This window comes from Mustela erminea, chromosome 1 (genome assembly GCF_009829155.1).
Source record: "Mustela erminea isolate mMusErm1 chromosome 1, mMusErm1.Pri, whole genome shotgun sequence".
In the NCBI taxonomy this organism is placed as follows: Eukaryota; Metazoa; Chordata; class Mammalia; order Carnivora; family Mustelidae; genus Mustela; species Mustela erminea.
In genome coordinates this window covers 54,094,937-54,116,406 of record NC_045614.1, presented here as the reverse complement: position 1 = coordinate 54,116,406, position 21,470 = coordinate 54,094,937, and the positions used below count along the sequence as shown (strand labels likewise).

Genomic DNA, 21,470 nt, shown 5'->3' with positions numbered 1-21,470 from the left:
TAAGATCTGGATATTGGCTACCGTTACAGTAGTCTGTATGAGACCAAAAGGAACTCACTTACATGGCATCTACATTTAAAATGTACCATTTTAAATTTTCATAGTTAAAAGCCGTAATACCTGTTAAATTGAATCAAACTATGCACTGTTATTTTTTGACCAATTAATGAGAAATTTAAAGCCAATAAATTGTTGGTTTTTAAATAACCTTGCTTGTGAGTTATAGGTAGCAATGGCTTTTTTCCTAGATGAAAACACACTGTTGTCGCACGTGCCCATAAAACAACATTGCTCACTGGAGGCGCCTGGGTGGCTCAGTTGGTTAAGGGGCCAACTCCTGATTTCAGCTCAGGTCATGATCTCAGGGTCCTGGGACAGAGCCCCACTCAGTCTCCGTGCTCAGTGGGGACTCTATTTGAGGAGTCTCCCTCTCCCTCTGCTCTTCCCCCTGTTCATACATGCTTTCTAAAATAAATACATCTTAAAAAAAAAAAAAAAACCCAAAACAAAAAAACAACATTGCTCGAGCTCAGAAAAGTCCAGAAGTATCATGACTGTTTCTTGTGTAAACCTTCCCTGACTAGTGATTAATCATGTTTGAATAGCTTTTTTCAAATGCCTCCCTTAGCATATCTATGGTGGGAATATAAACTGATATAAATGTTGCAGATGACAATCTGGCAATGATGTAACAAAAGACTTAAAAATATTTGTAGCCATCTACCCAGCAATTCCACTTCTGGCTATTTAGAATGAGAAAATAATTTGGAATTTGAACAGAAATTTACACTTAAAAATGCTCACTGAAACACAAATTTAGGGCACATTTTTAATAATTTTCTAAAAAAAATTTCTATATTCCTCTCTACAGGTCTTTTGAAGTAAGTTGCCAACCATAAATAAGGAGATAATTAAGTATGTAATGGCCCTTTAAAAAATGAATATTTTACAGTCATTAAAATGGTAGTGTGTATACATAGATATGCTAGCGCATGCATAGAAACTTTTCAGGAGGAGAAATAGGACTTTGTTAATCTCATTTTATTCTGAGGCCAGAGAACTTTAATTTCTACTTCAACTTTTCTGTACTCTTTGAATTATGAAAATGACCAAGTATTACGCTTGTTTTAAAAAATTAATGAAAAATATGAACAGAGAATGTAATAACAGGGGGAAAATGATTAAGTGAGAAAAGGAATATAAAACATGGACTTCAGAGCATGCCTGGGAAAAATCTTAGAAATACATCAAATGTTAATAATCCTATTTCTATTCTTCATTAAAAACAAAATGTGCCTCAAAATATTAACTAAGCAATAATGACTCATTTTCTCATCTGGTTTTTCAAAATTTAAGCTTCTTCTCCTAACGAATCTCAAATAAACTAGAATCTCACTCTTCTTTACTGAATTAATCATGGATCCCAGAGGATCAAGTGTTGATCTGTTTAAGTAGATTCAGCCAAGATATTAAAACGTGTTGGAGAGTAATTTTTGTTACATTAAACATACCTCCCCCAAACGTCGCTTTTATATGAGTTACAACTTGATGCAGCACCAGAGGCCACAGAGTTAGCCTGTGTGCCCTACTGACACCTAGCTGCACCCAAGCCACGTAAAGGGCAGGATTACTGTAGACCCTGAACCCAGACTGCCCGAGCTCATCAGCCTGGCTCCCCATCTCCTGTTTGCTGGGTAGCCCTGGGCAAGTGACTAAAACATTCAGTCCTCTGATTTTCTTGTCTGCAAAATGATACCTACCTTGCTGGGCTGGGGAATTAAGTGTATGTATACTACGTGCTTAGAATATGACCTAGGACATGGCAGGCACTTAACACAGGTTTGCTGCACCTGATTTCAGAAGCATTCTGCTTTCAAGTAACTGGACAACAAAGGAGGACAGAGTGCAGTGTGTTCTTTACAATATCTTGTATAGTTAGGCACAGTTTACCTCTAGAGGACCACCATCCCTCCCCACGTCGGCTTTTGCCAACAGAGGATATTCTGCCGAGGACACACAGAAAGCTTGCCTGAAGCCCATTTCAGTAATGAAAATTCACTGCTTAAAAACAACTTTTATAAAGGGAGACAACAGTAAAACTTTCTTCTTCATAAGTTGGAAATGTGTGGAGAAGCCAATGAAAGTAGCATTTAGTATAAAACCTGGCTTTTGGAGTTGGTTAGTTAGATCATGTACTTGCAAGGCCAAAAATACAATGAATTGCTAAATCACTCAATTTATTTCTCTGCTCTGTGCTCTTTGGTTCAGATTATATTCTTAATCATAGCCAACTACCTCCCAAAGGTACTCTAAGGGAAGCCACCAGAGAAATCTACCTGAGAGAATAGGTAGAAGTCAGTAGATAAATATCCCTTGATTCCTGATATTAGGAAAGCAATTCAAAGTAGTATCTTTCTGATGGTAGGGCAGGAACTTTCTCTATGTCAAGTGAGCACTGACTCCAGCAAAGTTGTATATGTCATTACTTAAATGACTTGAAGCACAGACTGGCCTGATGGGAAGAGAAGGGAAAAATAGAGAAGGGAAGGGAAAAGATAGAGAAAAGAAAAAAAAAAAGGAGAAGAGGGCATTTGTTTTTCACATTTGGATTTGGCTGAAAAAATATTATGAAGGATAAAAGAAGAAAAACCTAGGTTGTCCACAGCCTTCCAACAACAAATCTATGATCTTCTCTCCTGGTATTTTACCTGTGTAGTGATGCTCTCCTGACATCATGCCACTGGCATTTTCTGTCGGAAAGTGCAGTAAGTACAGAGAAAAGGACAAATGCTAAGGAAAGTCAAAATTCTTCCAGCCATCACCCCACCGTCCCACCCTCTCTCACAGAAGACTGAAAGATGAATCTTACCTCCACTGAGAATAATGACGGCTATAAATATCGCCAAGTCGCTGTCATCTAATTCCAGTGCGTTGAACTTCACAGCAAACTCAAACTTGGGTTCCATAAAGTCACCAAAGGGCTTTCTCAGGCTCTTTAGAAACTCCCTTGTCATGAATCCTTGGCCCTCCGATATGAGAACCCCATCTTTATTCATCAAGGAGGCCAGCATCGTGTAAATGATCTCATGGACGCCATATTTTAGGAGAGTTACTTGGTCATTTAAGTCAAGGTTTACAAAACCAGGGATATTTTTGGCATACTCTGTGATCTCCTGAACAGCTTCCACTGAGCGGAACTGACATCCCTGAAAGATGCGAATGGCCACCTCTTTGCTCTGCTCCTGCAAGGGGGTGATGTGTTTGAACTTGATTTTATCTTCTCCCATCATTAAGGAATTCATGTCATAGATAACAAATGGCTGCAAAAAAGCGGGGGGGGGGGGGGGAAGAGGTTGAGTTGGAGATTTCCAATTCAGTGTGAACACCGTTCTAGTTTCTTTATACACATTTGCTTTGTTAACTGAAATCTTTAAGGTAGAAAATACTTAATGAGAAAATACTTTCACCTCCCGATTATTCCTCTTGTCTTCTGGGACCAAACATATTTGACCAAGCTTGTTCTTCTTTTCTTTCAACTTATAGTGCAACACTTTTACCTGTGACTGGCTAGTAGTTCCAGTTTTGTGGTTGTGTGGAGAGTCTTTGTTGCTGACTTGTAAAATCATACAAAATCTGTTGTTTATCTTGGCTTTCAAGAGAACGTGTTTTTAAACTTCTTTCAATGAAAAAAAATCATTTCGGCAACTCAGGGTTGAACACACCCACTTGAACATAAAGTAATCTTGCAGTTTTAGATTAAATCTACTCAGATCTCAAATGAAACTCGATGTGCATGTAAAATATACTTAACTATAAAAAATCAGTTTGAAAGCACATGAGGAATACTGAGCCAAGAATATGTCTATTTCTTTTCTTAATGTTCTGGAAGCAATCTGTTTCAGAAAGAGCCAGATGTTTAAAAGCCTGTGGGTAAGCACTGCATAAAGTGGCAAAATTAAAAAAGGGTTTTGAAGTTATTTTTCAAAATATCTGTCTGTAAGGGTCAAATAATCAATAAAACACATGCATCAGTTACTCAAGTCTGCAACAGGCTGCCTTCAAAAGTAAGTTGTTAGTCATTAAGTGATCGCTTTCATTTCCTTGTATAGAACTGACCAAAGGAATGTGGTCATTGTGAAATTGATTCTCCAGGCTACTCTGATTGAAAAGGGGCAGCATTTTATACACATTGGAAACACTGAACTATATAAGTTAAACCCCCACTCCCATTCAAATAAGTGTCTACCCCAAAGCACTGGAATAAGAGTTAGGGTATTTGCACTCTAGCTTTGGCTCTATGGTTAAGTATGTGACTTTAGGAAAGTCATTTATCTTTCCTAGGCTCAAATTTCTCAACTGAGGGGAACAGATTACATTGGATGTTTCCATCTCTTCCCTTGAAGATTTTCTAGTTGCCTTTCTCAGTAGCTCTGCGTGTGTGTGTGGAGGGGGTGTGTGTGTACATGTGGATATGTGTGAACATGAACATGCATGTACACTGAACATGAAGTCTCCCATGTACTAGAGTTTCTTCAGGCAGAGATGCTGAGAATTCCCTCCTGATGGGCAAGAGGAAGCTGTATAATGAGTGGCAGGAGTAAGCACCTTTAAGTCCCACTGGTTCGGAGATTCTAACTATGAATCTCTACACAAGTCTATAATTTTCACCAATCTATTAAGTCTGGTCTACACTGAAGAAATAACACTAATGCTAAGGACCCTTAGATGTTGAGTAGACTACCAAGCCTGCATTTTATTTCAACACCATTCACTGGAATTATTCCAGAAATTCTTACCTTTTTTAACCAAAAAATTCACTTCAATGGTATCATTTAGTCAACCCCAAAAGATGGCAGGAGCAGGAACCCAAGAGTAAGTCTGCTTGGTGGCTCTAACTAATTCTTCAACTAAATTAGGAACAAATAATGCTTACTGTTTTTGGACATTCTGCTTGCTTTCTTTTTTCTCTACTTCAGAATAGATATTATTAACGAGAGAGGGAAAAAAAGAGCAGCTAATCAGTCACATCAGTTAAAAATGTACTGTTTCCCCAGAAGGTCAGATTCTAATCATGAGAAAGACTTGCTTTTATAGAACCTACAGAAAATGTGGTTTCTGTCCTCTAGGAGTTCTGCAGCATATTATAATTTCTATCAATGATATATTGGCTTTCTTTACTGCCAGGAGAATCTGATGGTATCGATACCATACAGACCTTATAACAAAATAACGTGAATATAAATCATCCCCTCTTCACATATAGAAAGACTGTACCCAGAGCTGCCCACTTCAACTCCTGGACGAGCTTCTGCTCAACCATGTGGCTTCTTGGCACAGAATGTATGCATGAAATTCTTCCACCTCCATGTAAGCAATTTATCTGGAACTATGCCCTGATAAGTCACCCTGTGACTCTTCCCCTTGACTTCCCCTGTCCCCTCATATAAAGCCCCAGGTTCCTGTTTTTGAAACTCTGTGATAGTTGAACATAGGGCACAAAATCCTGCTAATTTTCTCTCCCAATTTAACAACAATGTGACTTTAACCCCTTGGCAATCGATGTTGGTCAGGATTTCCTGGCAGTAAACACTCAAGGACAGAGAAAAGAATCAGCAGCCCCCACCATCATGCCAAACCATTCCAGTTTTTTTTTTGTTGTTGGTTTTTTTTTTTTTTTTTTTAAATCCCTTCAGCATTTTTTGAAAAAGTGGTGAACTGGTAAAGAATTCTGGGTATTCAAATGCAAATGAATGCCAAGTGGATTTTTTTGTTTTTCTAAGATTTTGCTGTTTTCCTTGAGTTTCTGGAAGTCTGCATAGGTACTTTCAGCCTCTGTGTAAATCTCTCAAACTGCAAAAGTGATCACCAAACCTGAGGTGTCCTTGCTTTGCCACCAACTCACCTATTCTTAGATTGCCAACACTTAACTCACACATTTCATGTTGGGACCTCCCACGCCTGCAACAGGGAAAACATAGAGAGTTGCCTGATTTACAGAAAGCGAACCACTTAAAATCAAGTGGAATTTGACCTGCACAATTTATCTTGGATCATTAACTTAATATTACACTTCTGGTAAAATATTCTATAGAAAATGAATTTCACTTCCATATTTATTCTCTACAAATCAAAAGGAAGCCTTCCATGTTCTATTAGCTTGTATGGTATCATCTGATGATCTGCCATTACATCATCCTCAAATTTGGTCTTAATGATTTTATACTTCTAGTTTGCAGCTAACGATGTATTTATCTTCAGACACTGTATCAAAGGGCGAGATAAGCATTTCTTCTTCACAGGAAAGAACGTTTACGAACATCTGGGACACTACGGGGATAGATCCAGGTTTTGTGGGGCCGGAAATACACACAATCATTGGGCACATCTAGACAATTGTTGGGTTCAATAAAAAGCAAAACTACTCAGACCCTTCTGGCAGCACTGGAAGAGGCTTCCGCTGAGGCCAAGCCCTGACACTTAAGCTTCATTCATTTCCCAGTGAGTCTGCCTTTGGCCATTACGATACTTGTACTTCTCCTATGCTGGACAGACCAGAAAAAGGTGAGACTGACATGATGAAGAAAATTGGACTTCAACATGATGTTTTTCTTGGGAAGCAAAAACAGTCTCTGTAAGAGGAAATTACATTTCTTTGGAGAGATACATCAAATGTAATTAATTTTGATATATTTTCATTTTCAAAAATGGCTCCACATATCAAAGCCAGGATGGGATTAAAGGTACTGTTTTATACAGGTTATTAAGTTTAGTTACTGGCCTCTTGCATGCCTCTATTGTATAGCACAAGGACCATGAGGGAAGCTGGCTTAATAACGAAAATACAGTACAGTAATAAAAGTTGGCTTTTTTGACTGGAGAAATAGAACAATAGTGTTCCTTAGTAATCCATAACATCAGCATTTTAATATACAAGTTATGAAAGGGATTATGCATGAATGCTTTAAGATTACAGCTCTTTTTGAATAATAAAATAACAAGGTAAAGGAGATAAACGAGAAAGTCAACTAATGAAGCACAGATTGTCCTGATGATTGCTTCAATTTGGGAGACTGGAATGAGTATAACAGACAGCTCTACCCTCTCACAGACCATCCCTTGGTAATCATGTCAGAGTTAAAACTGGCCTGGAAAAATTTTTGCCCCCTCTCAAGGAGCTCTTTTGATATCCTTAGTTTTCATGACAGATTAGAGCAAAGGCTCAAGGAAGAGAAACTGAATTCTTAGGGCCTATCTTCTTCATTTTGTTTCCTTCTTCCTTTTTTTATACTTCTGACTGGCTTTCATCCTTTAAGAGACTTGGTTCCCCTGGATTAGCTCTAGTGGGTGACTGTTCATCAAAATGCATTGGTTAGGTTTCTTTAACTTCTGGTTTTGCCCATTTCTATTTTCCTCCTGTTGAGAACCATGGGATTTACAGAACCAAAGGGGTCTTCAGAAATCACCCACATCATCATTCTCTGACGAGGTACGAATACACTGAATGAAGTCAAAAGACGATCCAAAGTCAAATAACTATTTACAGCAAACCATGAATAGTAACTAGATATCCTGACTCATGACTAGTTCTTTTCCCTTTCTCTTGCTTTCTACATGACTTCCCCACTATTCTTTCTTTAAATAAAATGACTATCCTGGGAGAAATTTCGGCTTTTAAACCCAACCTCTTCCATGGTGGGGTCTTGGAGGCAGTGCCTCTGAGCAATTATTTCCTAGAAGTGCTAGCTAAGTGCTAGATGTGACAGAAGGGAAGTCTGAACAATCTCTCAAATGTAATTCTGTTTTCCTGCATGGTTTAGAGATTTAAGACAAATAAAAGCTTAATGGGAAGAATTATTCACACTCCAATGAACTAGAATATAACCACGGCTCTTAAAAAACCATCCATTGCCAGCCAAAGTGTTACTCAGCTGGCAAACTAATTGTTACAAAAAAAAAAAAAAAAGTTCCCATGCTTTTCTTCAATCTTTTTAATTTGTTGTCTGAAAGAACATAATTGGTTCAGATCTGTTATATCTTTGGCTAATCCTGATGGTCCTGGCAATAAAGGAATTTATTTTATTCACATTAATATCTAGATTAAGGATCCCAGGAACCCCATTTCTTCATTAGCCACCCAAACAAGTCAGCACTACTAGCCTGCTCTTTATTTATATTGGGGCCCCTAAGTCTCTCTTCTCTGATGGTTTGTCTGGTATCTTTCTTCTCAGGGGAGCAAATTCCGACTCACTCAGGTTTTTCCACAGACGAAGGGGAAAGAAACCACCTTTGTTCAGCTCTAAGTGTAGGACAGAAAAGAACAGATACCTTTCCAATAGCTCCGAGAGTTACTGGGTTTGACAGCCACTGTAAATTTTAGAATGGGAACATCTGAATGGGTACAGAATGGTTTACACCGAAGTTTACATTTCCAAACTGGCTTTATTATTTAGTTGTTTCATATTTCACATACTATTTAGAAAAACCAGTTTTACGATGGCACCAGTTTGCTCTCGTAATTATAAAAACAGTGACTCTGCATGTACCCATCAGAAGCAATGTGATGCTTTGGGACCCAAGGTCTAATATAGTACAAATAACGAGGTTTATTCCTTATTGGCAGATAGAGTGCAGCAAGGGCCTCACCATCTCTCAGATATGGCATGAAAAGTTGGCAGGCGCACGAAGGGTTTTTCTATTTGTTGTTTTATGACAAGCCATGGCACTGAAAATGGCTTTTGAAAACCACTCTTTGTTTATTTTCACCAACAAACATGGGATCATGTGACAATGATACACCCAGTGTGTTCATCGCATAGGGGTAAAAGCCAAACACTGGGAACTTCCAAAGTCCATTCGCTTCTCAAATTGCCATCATGAAACCCAGCACCCTGGTTCTAGAGTTATGGTTTTCAGAGTTCAGTGGGATCTCTTAAAGAAGGTGCTGGCTGCTACAAGCCACTGAAAGGGAAAGAGACTGAGGGAGAGTCAGTGCCACCACAGGGTGACTAAAAGGCTTCCTGTTAGTAAACTTTCTTCTCGGGTTAGCTATATCCAGCAATTCCATATTCATCTAGCCCTGAGCCTAAAACTCCCAAGCATCATTCTTTCAGGCAAGGCAATGAAAAGTAGGGGTATCATACCCTGAAGACACAATGTCAAAGTTAAAAAGACAGGAGGGAAGCGGAAGCACATATCTGCTCATTTATCTGTTTTTGAAAGGTGTGAGGGGCACCAGGAAATAAGATACAGGAGATGGAAGTTTAGTTGAGAAGCAAGAAGCGCTGCTTGGCCTGGAGGCAAATGCTGGTAGAGGTTCCGAGAGAGGAGAGATTAGCAGGTATATCCCCAAATAAGACAGAACAGGCAATGGTTAAATGGAGCAGTAGGATAAATTTACAGAATGGCCACTTCAATAGAGTTGTTTCCTCTTCCAAAGACTCTGGGTAACTGGCCATCCTTTATGCTGAGCAGCCTCCCCCCAGGCTTGGCCTAACCAACACGAATGACATCAATCTCAAGCAGGGTCTATAATGAGACCCACGCTGTCCTACTGCACCAACCATGGCCACTTTTCCATATCCCCCACCCTCTCGAGAGTCCATACTTCCGCACGACCTATCCTATCAATGCAAATCTTAACTTTCATAAGTCTTGGCCAAGAGATAACATAACACCCCTGAGAGAGATGCTATCAAATAAATAACATGACCACGTCAGATAAAGAACAAATCTCTAGTCTCATTGGAAATCACATTTTGGATTTTTTTTTTTCCCCTCTCCCATTTTCTCTCTGAACTATTTCTTTCCACTAGTGCTTAATTTGATTTTGCAAGATAAGGAGAAAAGAGAAAGCCAAACAATTCTATTTCAGGTTTTGTGTAATCAGGGAGTGGATTATTTTAATTTGGCCCAGTCTTGCTTTCCTTTCCAGACCCTAACAAGAGGCAATTCTGCCTCGATCCAGACCATTAATGATGTCCAGGTTGGTCAGCAAATATTGGGTTAGTTAGAGGCTCTCCGTACAAAGTCCAGAATTTCAAAGGGGCATAGGCAACAGTTTTTTAATTCAATTAAACAAATACATTCTGAGTAACTATTATGGGCAAAAGCACAGTCTTAGTTACTGTAGGGGAAAACATGACAAACATTTGGCCTCTGAACTTGCAAAGCCTATAATCAAGCATTTTGCAGCCCTTTCTCTTAAAATACCATAATACCTATTTATCCCATAAGGAACCTACAATTATCTTATTTTTAACTCAAAGATTTCGAGCCAAATTGCCAATTGGCGTGAGGTTTTAAAGTGATTTATAGTGGACTGGGCTCTCTGCCCTTCAGTGACACATAAGAGACCATGCAGGTCACCAGTAGTGTATGTCTGATTTCTTGACTACTAGAAGAAAAAATGTTTTTTTAATGCCTTCCTCCTATCTTTCAGGTACGATTAAATTGATAGGATTTCCAGCAAGGATTGCAGGTCTGGACTGGGAGATACAGAGAAGGTGGGAAAGCAGTTCCTGGAAACTAAATGGCCCGAGGCAAAACTGTGGAGTAAACAGTGTGCATTCGGACTCTTTCCCTGTCAGTGCTCCCTTCCCAGCTCCCGGCCTCCCGGCCTCCAGGTCCCTACCCAACACAGGATCTCAGCAAGCAGCGGCAATCTGCCTTCAGCTCTTAACCCCTTTTAGTCAAGTCACCAATTTTCCTTTTCTTTCTCTCCCTTCAAATAAACACGGTTGATTTTCTATAGCCACATCAGTGACATAGAGGTCTTTGCTTGCTTTTGTTTTGCTACTCTCTGATTTTTCGTGGGGCATTTAACGGATACACGGACTCAGCTTGTCTAGGGCCTAGAGTCTGTAGTCCTACCCCTATGGAAGATAGTTGTTCTAGACGCTAAAATTTGGGAAGAACAAAAGAGCAAAAACCAGAAATTTCCTGGTTGTGACTATATCAGCATAGCAGAGCAAGGTAGAAGATTCCTGCCGTTCTAAAAACTGCTAAAAATAAATCATAATGCAGGTTGTTTTCCCAAGGTGAATCTTTCCTAGTGTCTCTCTCCACACAGCTCATCACCAGCCAACGGGAAGACGAGCTTCCGGGAGGGTGTACCCTGCTTGGAATGCACTGAGGTAGAAGTTAGTAATCTCGCATCACAGGGTTCTTCCGCATGCTGTGTGATTTCAGGGCAAAATGTTTAACCTCTTAGGACGTTAGTCTCCTCATCTTTAAAAACAGGATAATAACAGCAGCTGTCAGATGGCTGTGTGTCTTGAACATAATGAACGTGTAAGATATTTTGAAATTGTGAAGAATCGGATATACATAATACTGTTCAGGTTTGTGACCTCTCTTGCAGTCAGAAAACTCATTGTCTTCCTTGGCATTTGGCTCTTTACACAGCAATATCCCACGGTTTTTTTTTTTTTAACTATTAGCTGACACTACTCTAATGGTTTATAGCCAAAAGGAAAAAAAAAAAATCACATCTTGAGATCGTCTTCAAAATACATTGAAGGCTGATATTTCCCCCCAAATATAATGGAGGGGAGATAAAGTTACACAATTGTATGCATCTCCTGGAGGTGTTCATTTGAAAATAAATAAAAGCACAAAAGGATTTTCAAGAGCTGGGACCTTGTCTTCTGAATGTGTTCTGCGCTTCTTAAAACCCTAGGAACCTGCAGCAGACAGTACCGTCAAAGTGAGACCCCTGTCTGTGAAAACAGGGACAGAGATGTGACACACGTCACAGTGCAAGCTGATGGCATAACTGAAACTCAAATTCAGGTGTTGTGTCTTGTTTTAATCAGATTTCATGTTACTTTCTCAGCTTCCTATTCAGAAAGACTTCTGCTTTGGAACATCTGACTTAGTAACAATTATAATTTCCGGGTTTTCTAAACTGTAATCAAGGAGCCTGTAGATATTTGAGAATCGATGGGAGGAGCAACCCAGGCAGCTCAGAGCCTCACAGAAGATAAAATTCACATACGTAATCAAAGCATAGAGCCTCCCACTGCCCAGGACCCATCAGTAGAGCTACGAGGAAAGAAAGGTAGTATAATGTCTACATGTATTTTTATGCTCCACATGGAACTTCCTAAGTAACTTTAGCTGTTCTCCTGAACTGTAAAATAACGGGGCCAAATACCTCTTCCAAACCGAGGTTAGGCCCCTCCCAGAGACAAGCAGGGCTGCTGGAATGGATGCAGCTGTGGCCAGTTATTCTGATGTTGAGAAAAGAGTTGGGTCCTGAAGGAGGGCAGCAGGAAGGAGGGTGGGGTTTATACTTTTCTCACAGAATTTATGAGGAGAACTTGAAGGACTTTTTCCCTTTTCAAAATAAGGCTTACTTAACCTATCTGAAAACATTTCCTTTCTTGTGTTTCAGTCTTCGATATCTAACAGCCAACAGCTGAACACAACCCACATGTGTGTGTAACAGGGTGAATGATCTTCTCAAAGACAAGACAACAACCACCGCCACAAACCCAGCCACCCCCAAATGAAGACAGCAGAAGAGAACTAACTGATTTGTCTGTTGTCTTTCCTGTCAAGATTGCCCTCGCCTTTGCTTTGGTCAGCGGGAAGGACTTTATGTATGAGTCATACAAATGCTTTGCCAGGGCCCGGAGATCAGCCGACTCTGGGTTCAGCTGGTCGATATCACTGGAGATCTCCGCCAACAGCTTCTCCTTCTCAGCCTGCGGCATCCGCCCAAACCTGATGGCTAGAGAGGGAGAGAAATGACAGGGATGTATCACTGAATCACTGCTGCTCTCCCCCAGTCCTAGCACCCACACAGTAAAAGCTCCCCCTCCCCTCCACCAAGCTCAAGGTCTGGTTTTTCTACTCCAGCTTCGTTCAGGTTTTTATTTCACGGCAATAGCACAGGCTATCAGTAAAAATTACACTATTCACTTTTTTAACTGAAAAATATTAATGCATGATCTTGCTGAGAAGGTGAAAGAATCTAAGAGCTCAGCAAAGAAAGAAAAGTGTATTTACTTACATATAAAATGGGTGAGGGTCAGCTCCTATTCATCCCTCAAAACCCAAGTCAAATGTTACCTTATTTGTGAGGCTTTCCTTGACTTCTTCAGGCAGAATTTATTATTGCCTGTACTCCAATAGCCCTAGGTAATTTCTTCAATACAGCAATTTCAAACTGTACTTTTTATTTTACATGTTTATTAATCTCACTACAGAACAATATCCTGAAGGCCAGGGACAATGTCTTTCTCATTTTTTCATCCTCACCACCTGACAAAAAGTCAGGCCCTAAAAAGATCAACACGTTTCACAAACTGAAGGGAAGAACTGTGCTGAATTCAAAGTTGTATAGACCGGATTTGTTCTCCAAGAGTCTGTATGATCTATTTTGTCCCTGTTATAAAGAAATATGGATGGTGCTCTCTTTCATGTTATTAAACCAGAGAGTACTTTTACATTTAGTAAAGAGAAGCCATAATCATTCCCTTGACTCTCCAGGATTACTACTTAATGATGTTTGTCAAAAAGACCATTTCCTTACTTAACATTTGGCTTCCTGTGGGGTGAGGAAGTGTAAAGAAGAAGAAAACTAAAGAAAGAAAGGCAAAGTGGGACATTTATCAGAGGTTAGTAAGGCCTAGGTTGTACCTTTTTTGACTAAGATGGTTTTTCTTCCCCTCTTCACCCTGTACCAATGCAATCTGCAAAATATTCTTTTTTTTTTTTTTAAGATTTATTCATATATTTGAGGGAGGGAGGGAAAGAGAGAGAGAGAGAGACCCTGAGCACTTGTGAGTGCGAGTGCAGTGGGGAAGGACAGAGAGGGAGAGAGGGGAAACTAAGCCAACTCCCCGCTAAGTGCAGAGCCCCATGTGGGCTTCCATTTCACCACCCTGAGATCACAGTCTGAGCTGAAACCAAGAGTAGGACACTTAGCCGATTGCACCACCCAGGTGTGCAAATTATTATTTTGAATAATACTACTTCTGGGTTGTGCTTTGGACTCTCTGTATTTTCCCGTAAGGACATGTGGATATCACAGTTAACACTGCCCTCCGCACAGCTCTACTCTTACCCTCCCTAGATGGTAGCACAGAGGTGTGTTTTTATGACCATCTCCTTCACCACACTGTAGCTCCTTGAGGGCAGCGTTGGTCATACTCATCTATATCTCTAGCACTTAGTGGTGCTCCCTCAATGGTTGCTGAATGCAGGAATGAATAAATGGATGGTTTCCTGCTATACGTTATAATGCTAACGGTAACATTCTACCCTAAGACACTAAAGCACATAAACACATTTCCATCTGAATACTTGGTGAATTCCATTTCAATTGGCTGGAGGAAAGACTGCAGCATACCCCCAAGTCTCAAATTCATAAATACATTTTATGTAGCCCCAAATAAACGTTATCACTAACGAGTACAACTACTGTGTTTATGGGGGCCTCCTTAAAGACCTCCCAGTTAGAGAGGAAGAGAATCTTACCTCTTAGTTAGGATGCTTTTAAATTAATTAGCTTATATCCATTTGATAAATATATCCTCTGCCCACGACCTCTGCAAATGGAAATCTTTAAACAATTGCCATTTTTTGGTCAAAAATCTTGTCTCTCTACTCACTCTTCCCCATTCTCTTAGGCCTAGGCGATGAATGGTTGCTCATGTTCTTATCTCAGTCCCCCACCCCTCTGACCCAGATTTGTTTAGGCCCCTCAGGATATGATCTCATTACTCATTGTATTCTCTTTCGGAGCACTGATCCGAGTAATTGACAGTGTTTTCTTGCCTCCCTTATGTAATCTGCACGAAGGCAGGAATCTTGCTCATTACCATATCCTTAGCATTTAGTATAATGTCCAGCACATATTAAACCTTTGTAGAATATATGTCGAAATAAAACAGAAAAACAACAACAACCTGAGAACCAGATAGCAGATCCCTTTAGAAATCCTTCTCTGGAAGCTTGTCCAGTCATTTATTTCCCTGTACTAACTATGTTTATTCCCTGTACGTCAGCAGTTCTCAGTGGAAAAGTAAGGAGAAGAGGGGAGGCAGGGCATATTAGAATCACTTGATAACTTCAAAAATTATGTATCTTCCCTAGAAGATGCTGATAGGTCAGCCCTACTCCCAGTGAGGAGTGTATCAAAAACTTGCAGTTTGGGACAGTTTAGAAAACCTTCCTAAATGATGGGCTTCTGTTGCATGCATCGATTAGCTCAGGTAGCAAACCAGGACTGTGCTCCTATATTGGTTATTCTACTAGAATCTATGAGTACCAGGTTTTCTCATTTTTGCTCTTGGTGCAACAAATGCTTGATGAATTTAAAGCATCAGGTTTAAAAACAGAAAATGAGACAATATGTACCCAGGGGCTGGGTACATATTGGGAAAGTGATCATAAAAGCAGCACCCAGTAAGAATTATGGCATATTGAAAGGAGAAGAATTTTGGTGTAAAGACTGGAGACCACCAATTTCTATACCAAAACAGAGGCGTTAGAATCACCAACAATCTGTAGAGAGTGCACAGTACCCTCTTTTCACTCAATGAGTCATTATTTGTATGTGTATAGACATACACATATGTCTATTGTGTGCCCAATGTTGCTCTAGGCTCTGGTTACATTTTTTATAGGTAATAAAGTATAAATATACACTCAAGTTTACATGCCTAGGAAAGCACTTCTTTCAAAAGATAATCAAAAAAGTTAATTTAAAATAAACAGACAGCCAAAGAGGAGTGCGAGGTACAGACTTCCAGTTATGGAAGGAGAAAGTCACAGGGATGAAAGGTACAGCATAGGGAATATAGCTAATGGTACATGGTAACAGAGGGTCGTTACACTGTGGTAAGTGTAGCATATGTAAGTGTATGTATGTAAGTGTAGCACACAGGTAAGTGTAACATAGCATGTGAACATACAGAGACACTGAATCACTATGTTGTGCACCTGAAACTAATGTAACATTGTGTGTCAGCAATATTTCAATTAGAAGAATAATAAAATAAAATTTCTGTTAGGAAAAAACCCAGCCAAACATAGACAATTACTACATTTGCTAGTCTTGCTTTTCTGTAACCTACTAAAAAATAGCTCAAAATGACTTCTAAGAATCATTTTAGAATTAGGATATATTAATGTGAAAGCCTTCTGTTATAATCTAAATAAAATGTGAATTTTTATAAGTTGAAGTTCCTCTGAAAGTTTAAATCTTATGAACAAATTTTCTGTATCATTAAATGCTCATGCTGTACATTAGATTCAATGAACTATCAGTGCAACTAATTATTTGGTGATTTTAGCATTTTCAACAAAGGAATTTAAAAAATACTCCCCATTTGGTGGAACTAAATTTGCCGAACACATACAGAAATCTGAAGTTGTAGAGAAAATGCCATTTTTTATTTGTATGCATTTTTTAAGAGAGAAAATGTCTATTTTATTTTGTTGCTTTTGGGTCCCATGTAATAATACCTACCAACTGTATGTGAAATGATGAGATAAGGCACAGAAAGTGCTCAGCACAGTGCATGGCACATAGTAATGCTTAATAATATAGCTTTTATTACTTGTGGATGAAGTGGTCTAGGACAACCATGGTACCATGGTTCCTGTAGACTATAGACCAGAAGGGTAACCATGGCACAAAGACCTAAATTCATTCCCATAGATAAAGAACAAATCCTGAAAACCTAATGTCTATCTCTGTAAATCTCTCTCTGTCTTTAACTTGTTTAAGGAATGGTGTACCATTTCTTGAAACTCAGTTTCCACCCATTGGGTGGAAGAATCTGAGGACCAACAGAGGAAGTATTTAGTTCTCCCATTGGATTGCTGTTTGCTTTAAGACTGAAGTTAAGAGCTTAGAAAAGAAAACGGAAGTTCTAGATTGGGGACCAGAAGTATAAAGGCTGAGTGTGCCTGTATGTATGCAAGAGTATTTTCCCACATCTTCTACTCCTGCTTAAAAGACAGAGGAACGTGCTCCATGTGTTATTATGTTATTATGCTCCATGTGTTATTGGTAAGTCACAGAGGAAGAACTTCTGGCCTCTCTGGAAGGCAATGAAATTAACACTGCACTTCAACTGGTCAGGAAGTCTACTTTCTAGTTTTAGATCAGTGAAAAACTAGCTAAAAGTGGCTTGACTTCTCTGGTCTTTAACTCCTTTATCTATAAAATGAGGGACTTGGAAAAGAAGACCTTTCTTTTAACTTTAAATTTAGCTATAAAATTCTACAAATCTTGATGACACACAGTACTGCAGAACACTCTACACCCCTTTCTTTTTTAATCCCCATATATTTAAAAAAAAATGATTTTTATTAACATATAATGTATTATTTGCCCCAGGGGTACAGGTCTGTGAATCATCAGGTTACACATTTCACATCACTCACTATAGCACATATCCTCCCCACTGTCCATAACCCAGCCACCCTCTCCCCATCCCCGAACCCCCAGCACCTCTTTTTTTTTTTTTTTAAAGCAATATTTGTCCTGTCTTTGAGCCCCTGGATGGGGGTGGGGGGAAAGACACACTCTGTCTGTTCTATAGATCTATCATCTGACATATAGAGCAACTTCCAGAACACTGGCATTCAGTGTCATATATGGGATAATTAATCACCTATAGAGAATTCATGTATCTTGGTTTGAAAAAAATTGTCAGTATCAGAATCAGTATGTAGCCTTCAGGAAGAACAGGTTTGGCAGAGACTTAATTTCTGGTGAAAATATATTAGTTAACCTTTATATAATACAATTTTACTGAACTGAATGCAATTCACTACTAGCTTATGATGTATTCAATACTGTGTATTTAGTATGATTTACTGGACACACAAACTCCACATAAAATCTGCACATGCAGATTTAGATATCCTGTTCTTTGGATCTTGGTACAGTGCTAAGAAACAATACTTCTTAATGACAATAATGTGTTTTTTAAATACCTAATTGTAGGCGCATTTAAAGACAAAATGGTACTTAGTTAAAAGATGAAATAAAACAATTTTCAAAATTATAAATTAACAGAAAACAAAAGAATGAATTGAGTCTTACTAAAAAAATACCTTTGTCTTTCAACATACAAAGGGTGACTTTGCAATCATCTTAGACTTTTGACAATTGGTAAGGCTATGTCTCATGGTCAATTTTAACACGTTTATTATCCAAAAGCCTCATCATCTAAATAAGACATATAACACTATAGGTTTTAATATGACTGTTGCCAATCAGTTACGTTTTTCCACCTCTCTTTCTTGAGAAAAAAACTTGTGCATTTTGAGGTTTAGCAGGATTTGGGAATCTAATAACTATGGTTTTCTAGCTCCTCTACGTAAAACAATGAGCAGCCTTAGCACCATATTATTCAGGGGTAACATCTTCAAACTATTTGCAGAGGACATTTAAACATTTGTCTAGGTTTCTTTCCAAGGTAGAGATGGGCAAAACACCTTTGCCTCACATGACTCTTATCTCCAGTTCCCCGAAGTCTTACCTGGTATCATTTAATTCATTCATTGAACCCATGTTTGATGCAAGACATGAGCTAGACAGACTGGACTGGGGACACAGGATGGAAGGAAGGCTGTGTCTAGTCGGGGAGAACCTACATATATATGGATTATTCTCTCTCATGCACCCCTCTTCACTAGCTCCTTCCCTTCCACCAGAGCAGATTCTGACCCTAGTTATAACCTTCTCCTTGGGCTATCTTTCCTCTACCACTGAGGTTACTGAAAGGGGAGTCTTCCTTCTCTGCCTGTGCTTGTTACCATTTACAGCCCAACCACCTACAGCGATCTTCCTATGCCTCATTTAAATTTCCAAAACTTTGCTCTTAAAAGTTCCCCATGTTCTTTCCGACAGCCAGATCTAGGGGCCTCTCCAGAGTTCTCGTTTCTGCTTGAGGCCTCCAGCATTCTCCCAGCTTTTGCTACTGTTGACCTTCTCCACCCTCTTACTTGAAATTTGTTCTCATCGCGGTTTCTGCTTTTCTGGTTCTCCTATCTTTCTGCCTATTTTCCAGACCTTTTTGATGGCCCCTCTTCCTTCCCTTCTATTCTGCTGTTCCTAGTTCAATCTCCTCTCTGACTAACAAAATGTGCTAATGACAGCTGCCCTCTCTTTCCTGCGATTTGGATCCTGCGTTTTCTCTTGTTCCTATATTTCTTTATACACGGATGCTAGCTCTCCCATAAGACCCTCAAATGCAACTTTAAAAATGAACTTCTGATTTTCTCCTCCAAACTGTCTCTTCTTCCCGTTTCCCTTTCTTGGTTAATTCATCCTACCACCCAATTAGACACCCTGAACAATTTCTGACAATCTCTCTTTCCCTCAGACACTTGTATTCATTGGTCATGCTCTGACATTTTTCTCAATTTCATTTCTCCTCACTCACTCTTCCCATTGTCTTAATGCATAATATTACGTTTGTCCTCTGATGAATTTCCCTATTTGTCTATCCTTTTTACAGCTGTCAGTAGTTTAGTTTTTGGTAATATAGATCTGACCACTCCCTTGCTTTATAAAGCAGTGTGGTTTCTCAGGAAAGGTATAAAACACACAGAAGAGGAAGACGGGGAATTAGAAAGTCTCATGGAAGACGGCATTTCAACTGGGTCTTGAATGCCAGGTAGAACTGTGACAGGGAACCAAAAGACATAATAAAAGGAGACCCAGAGGTATCCCACCATAGAGCACTATGCAGGAATGGCAAAGTAAATAGTTTACCTCAAGTGTAAGTTGAAAAGGGCAGCAGTGGGAAAGGGAGGTGGAAGCTAACATGTAGGCAACCATGAAAGCCTAGCCAGTCTGAGCACACAGCTGCCATGTGTTGGGACTTTTTACTTGGTGATATTTTCTGAAAATCAACATTTGGGTAATTTTCTTTTATATTACAAAGAACACTAAAGAAAAACACCTAAAACACTGAAGTAAACTTATTTGCCATTCATGCTTTTCTTTTCCACAAGGAAGGAGAGAACGACCTTAAAAAATGCTGAGTACCACAAATATCTGTAAAACCATTTTTTCTGGATTTTTATGAAGCTCCTGAGAAATTATTTTTAAAGTTGTCAGATTTTTAAAAAAACAACAGACCCCCCCCCAATTTATATAATAGAATGTCCTGGTCAGTAAAGTTAAGTTTCACTAATTTTTATATTTATGAAAAGTATAATTTTCATTCAAATCTCAGTGGTATAGAAAAAATCTTTCCTTAGCCTTGACTGCTTTGGATTTGTACTCTCAGTCTACATCATTATGTGAGCATCAAATGTACTGCTTTAAATTGTTGAGCAATTTTTCAGAACATCCAGAAGACCCAATTCAGGCACATGAATTATATTTTTATGGCACCAAAACATACAGGTAGAAACTTTTAAATTCAGGTAGTCGACAGATGCCAGATACCTACATACTTGAGAAAACAGTGACAATGTCTATAAAATATGGTCCAGTTTGTTGAAAAGTGAAAAATTCAGGGAGGTAGCTTGTTTTAGTTATGTAGAATCACAGAACTTTCCAAGTTGAAAGGATTTAGCAATCATTGTTTCAGTGATTTTTCAACGACGTTCCTCAGGGCCCTGAGGATTCCTTGAAGGTTACTTCAGAAGCCTCCTTTAAGGCTGGGCGTGGGTGGCTAATGCACAAGCTACAGGCATCAAAAGGATAAAACAGAAACCAAAGAGCAGAAACAGCAGCAACAGAGAATGGAGTCAATTACTTTGGGAGGGTGTTCATCTCTTCTTGTGTGTACTGAAAGTACTGAGGTCCTGATTTTGGTATAACACTAGAAGGCTCTTGACAAGTTAGTTGGGTTATTACAGTGAGGTCCATTCACATAAAACATTAATAAATTAACAAAATAATTTTAAATAGTTACTACAACCTCCTAGAAAACTTTGTATTTGGAAATGTTTCCTTTCTCAGGATAACAGGCAAAACTACTCAAAACCTTGCTGTTGAGTTTCCCTTCTTGTGCACAGATCAAATGGATATTTTCTGTGCAGCAAACACATTCCCATAAAAACCTCTCTTTAGAAGGGATTTTCTTAGTCACAGTTGCAATCTTGTAAATCTTGAACCTCGTAAGTCTTTGATGCCAGAACATTTAATTCCTTTTTTTTTTGTCTTTCCAAAAAGAACTGAACACTCCCTATCAAGACTCCTCTTCTCTCTAAATAGAATAAATTAATTGTCATTTGAAATCAAATGATGACTGTATTATTAAGTTTATGGGCTTTCTTTGACTTTCCTGGGAAGAGAAAATTATACCATCAATACTACATAGATTGTTGGGCTTTAAATATTATTTGCCCATAAACGATAAGCAAAAGGAGACGTATTTTACATGAATGTGTGCAAGCAACAGGAAATATATGTGAATTGACAAATTCTTTTTTTTGAAGTGACAAATTTTTAAAGAGCAAAAAATAAATACCACTAAAAGAAGACA

At 39.0% G+C, this 21,470-nt stretch overlaps 1 protein-coding gene across 3 annotated transcripts in view; it reads right to left on the bottom strand.

The window, feature by feature from the left end:
* Positions 1-21,470, bottom strand: part of PPARG (peroxisome proliferator activated receptor gamma) — a 131,216-nt gene that overhangs the window by 14,314 nt on the left and 95,432 nt on the right. For all 3 annotated transcript variants that reach the window (XM_032327662.1, XM_032327653.1, XM_032327644.1), the window contains exons 5-6: positions 12,534-12,733; positions 2,870-3,320 (exon numbers count right to left, since the gene is read on the bottom strand). In XM_032327662.1, coding sequence (XP_032183553.1) covers positions 2,870-3,320; positions 12,534-12,733 — 651 coding nt within the window. The remainder of the gene's footprint in view (positions 1-2,869; positions 3,321-12,533; positions 12,734-21,470) is intronic.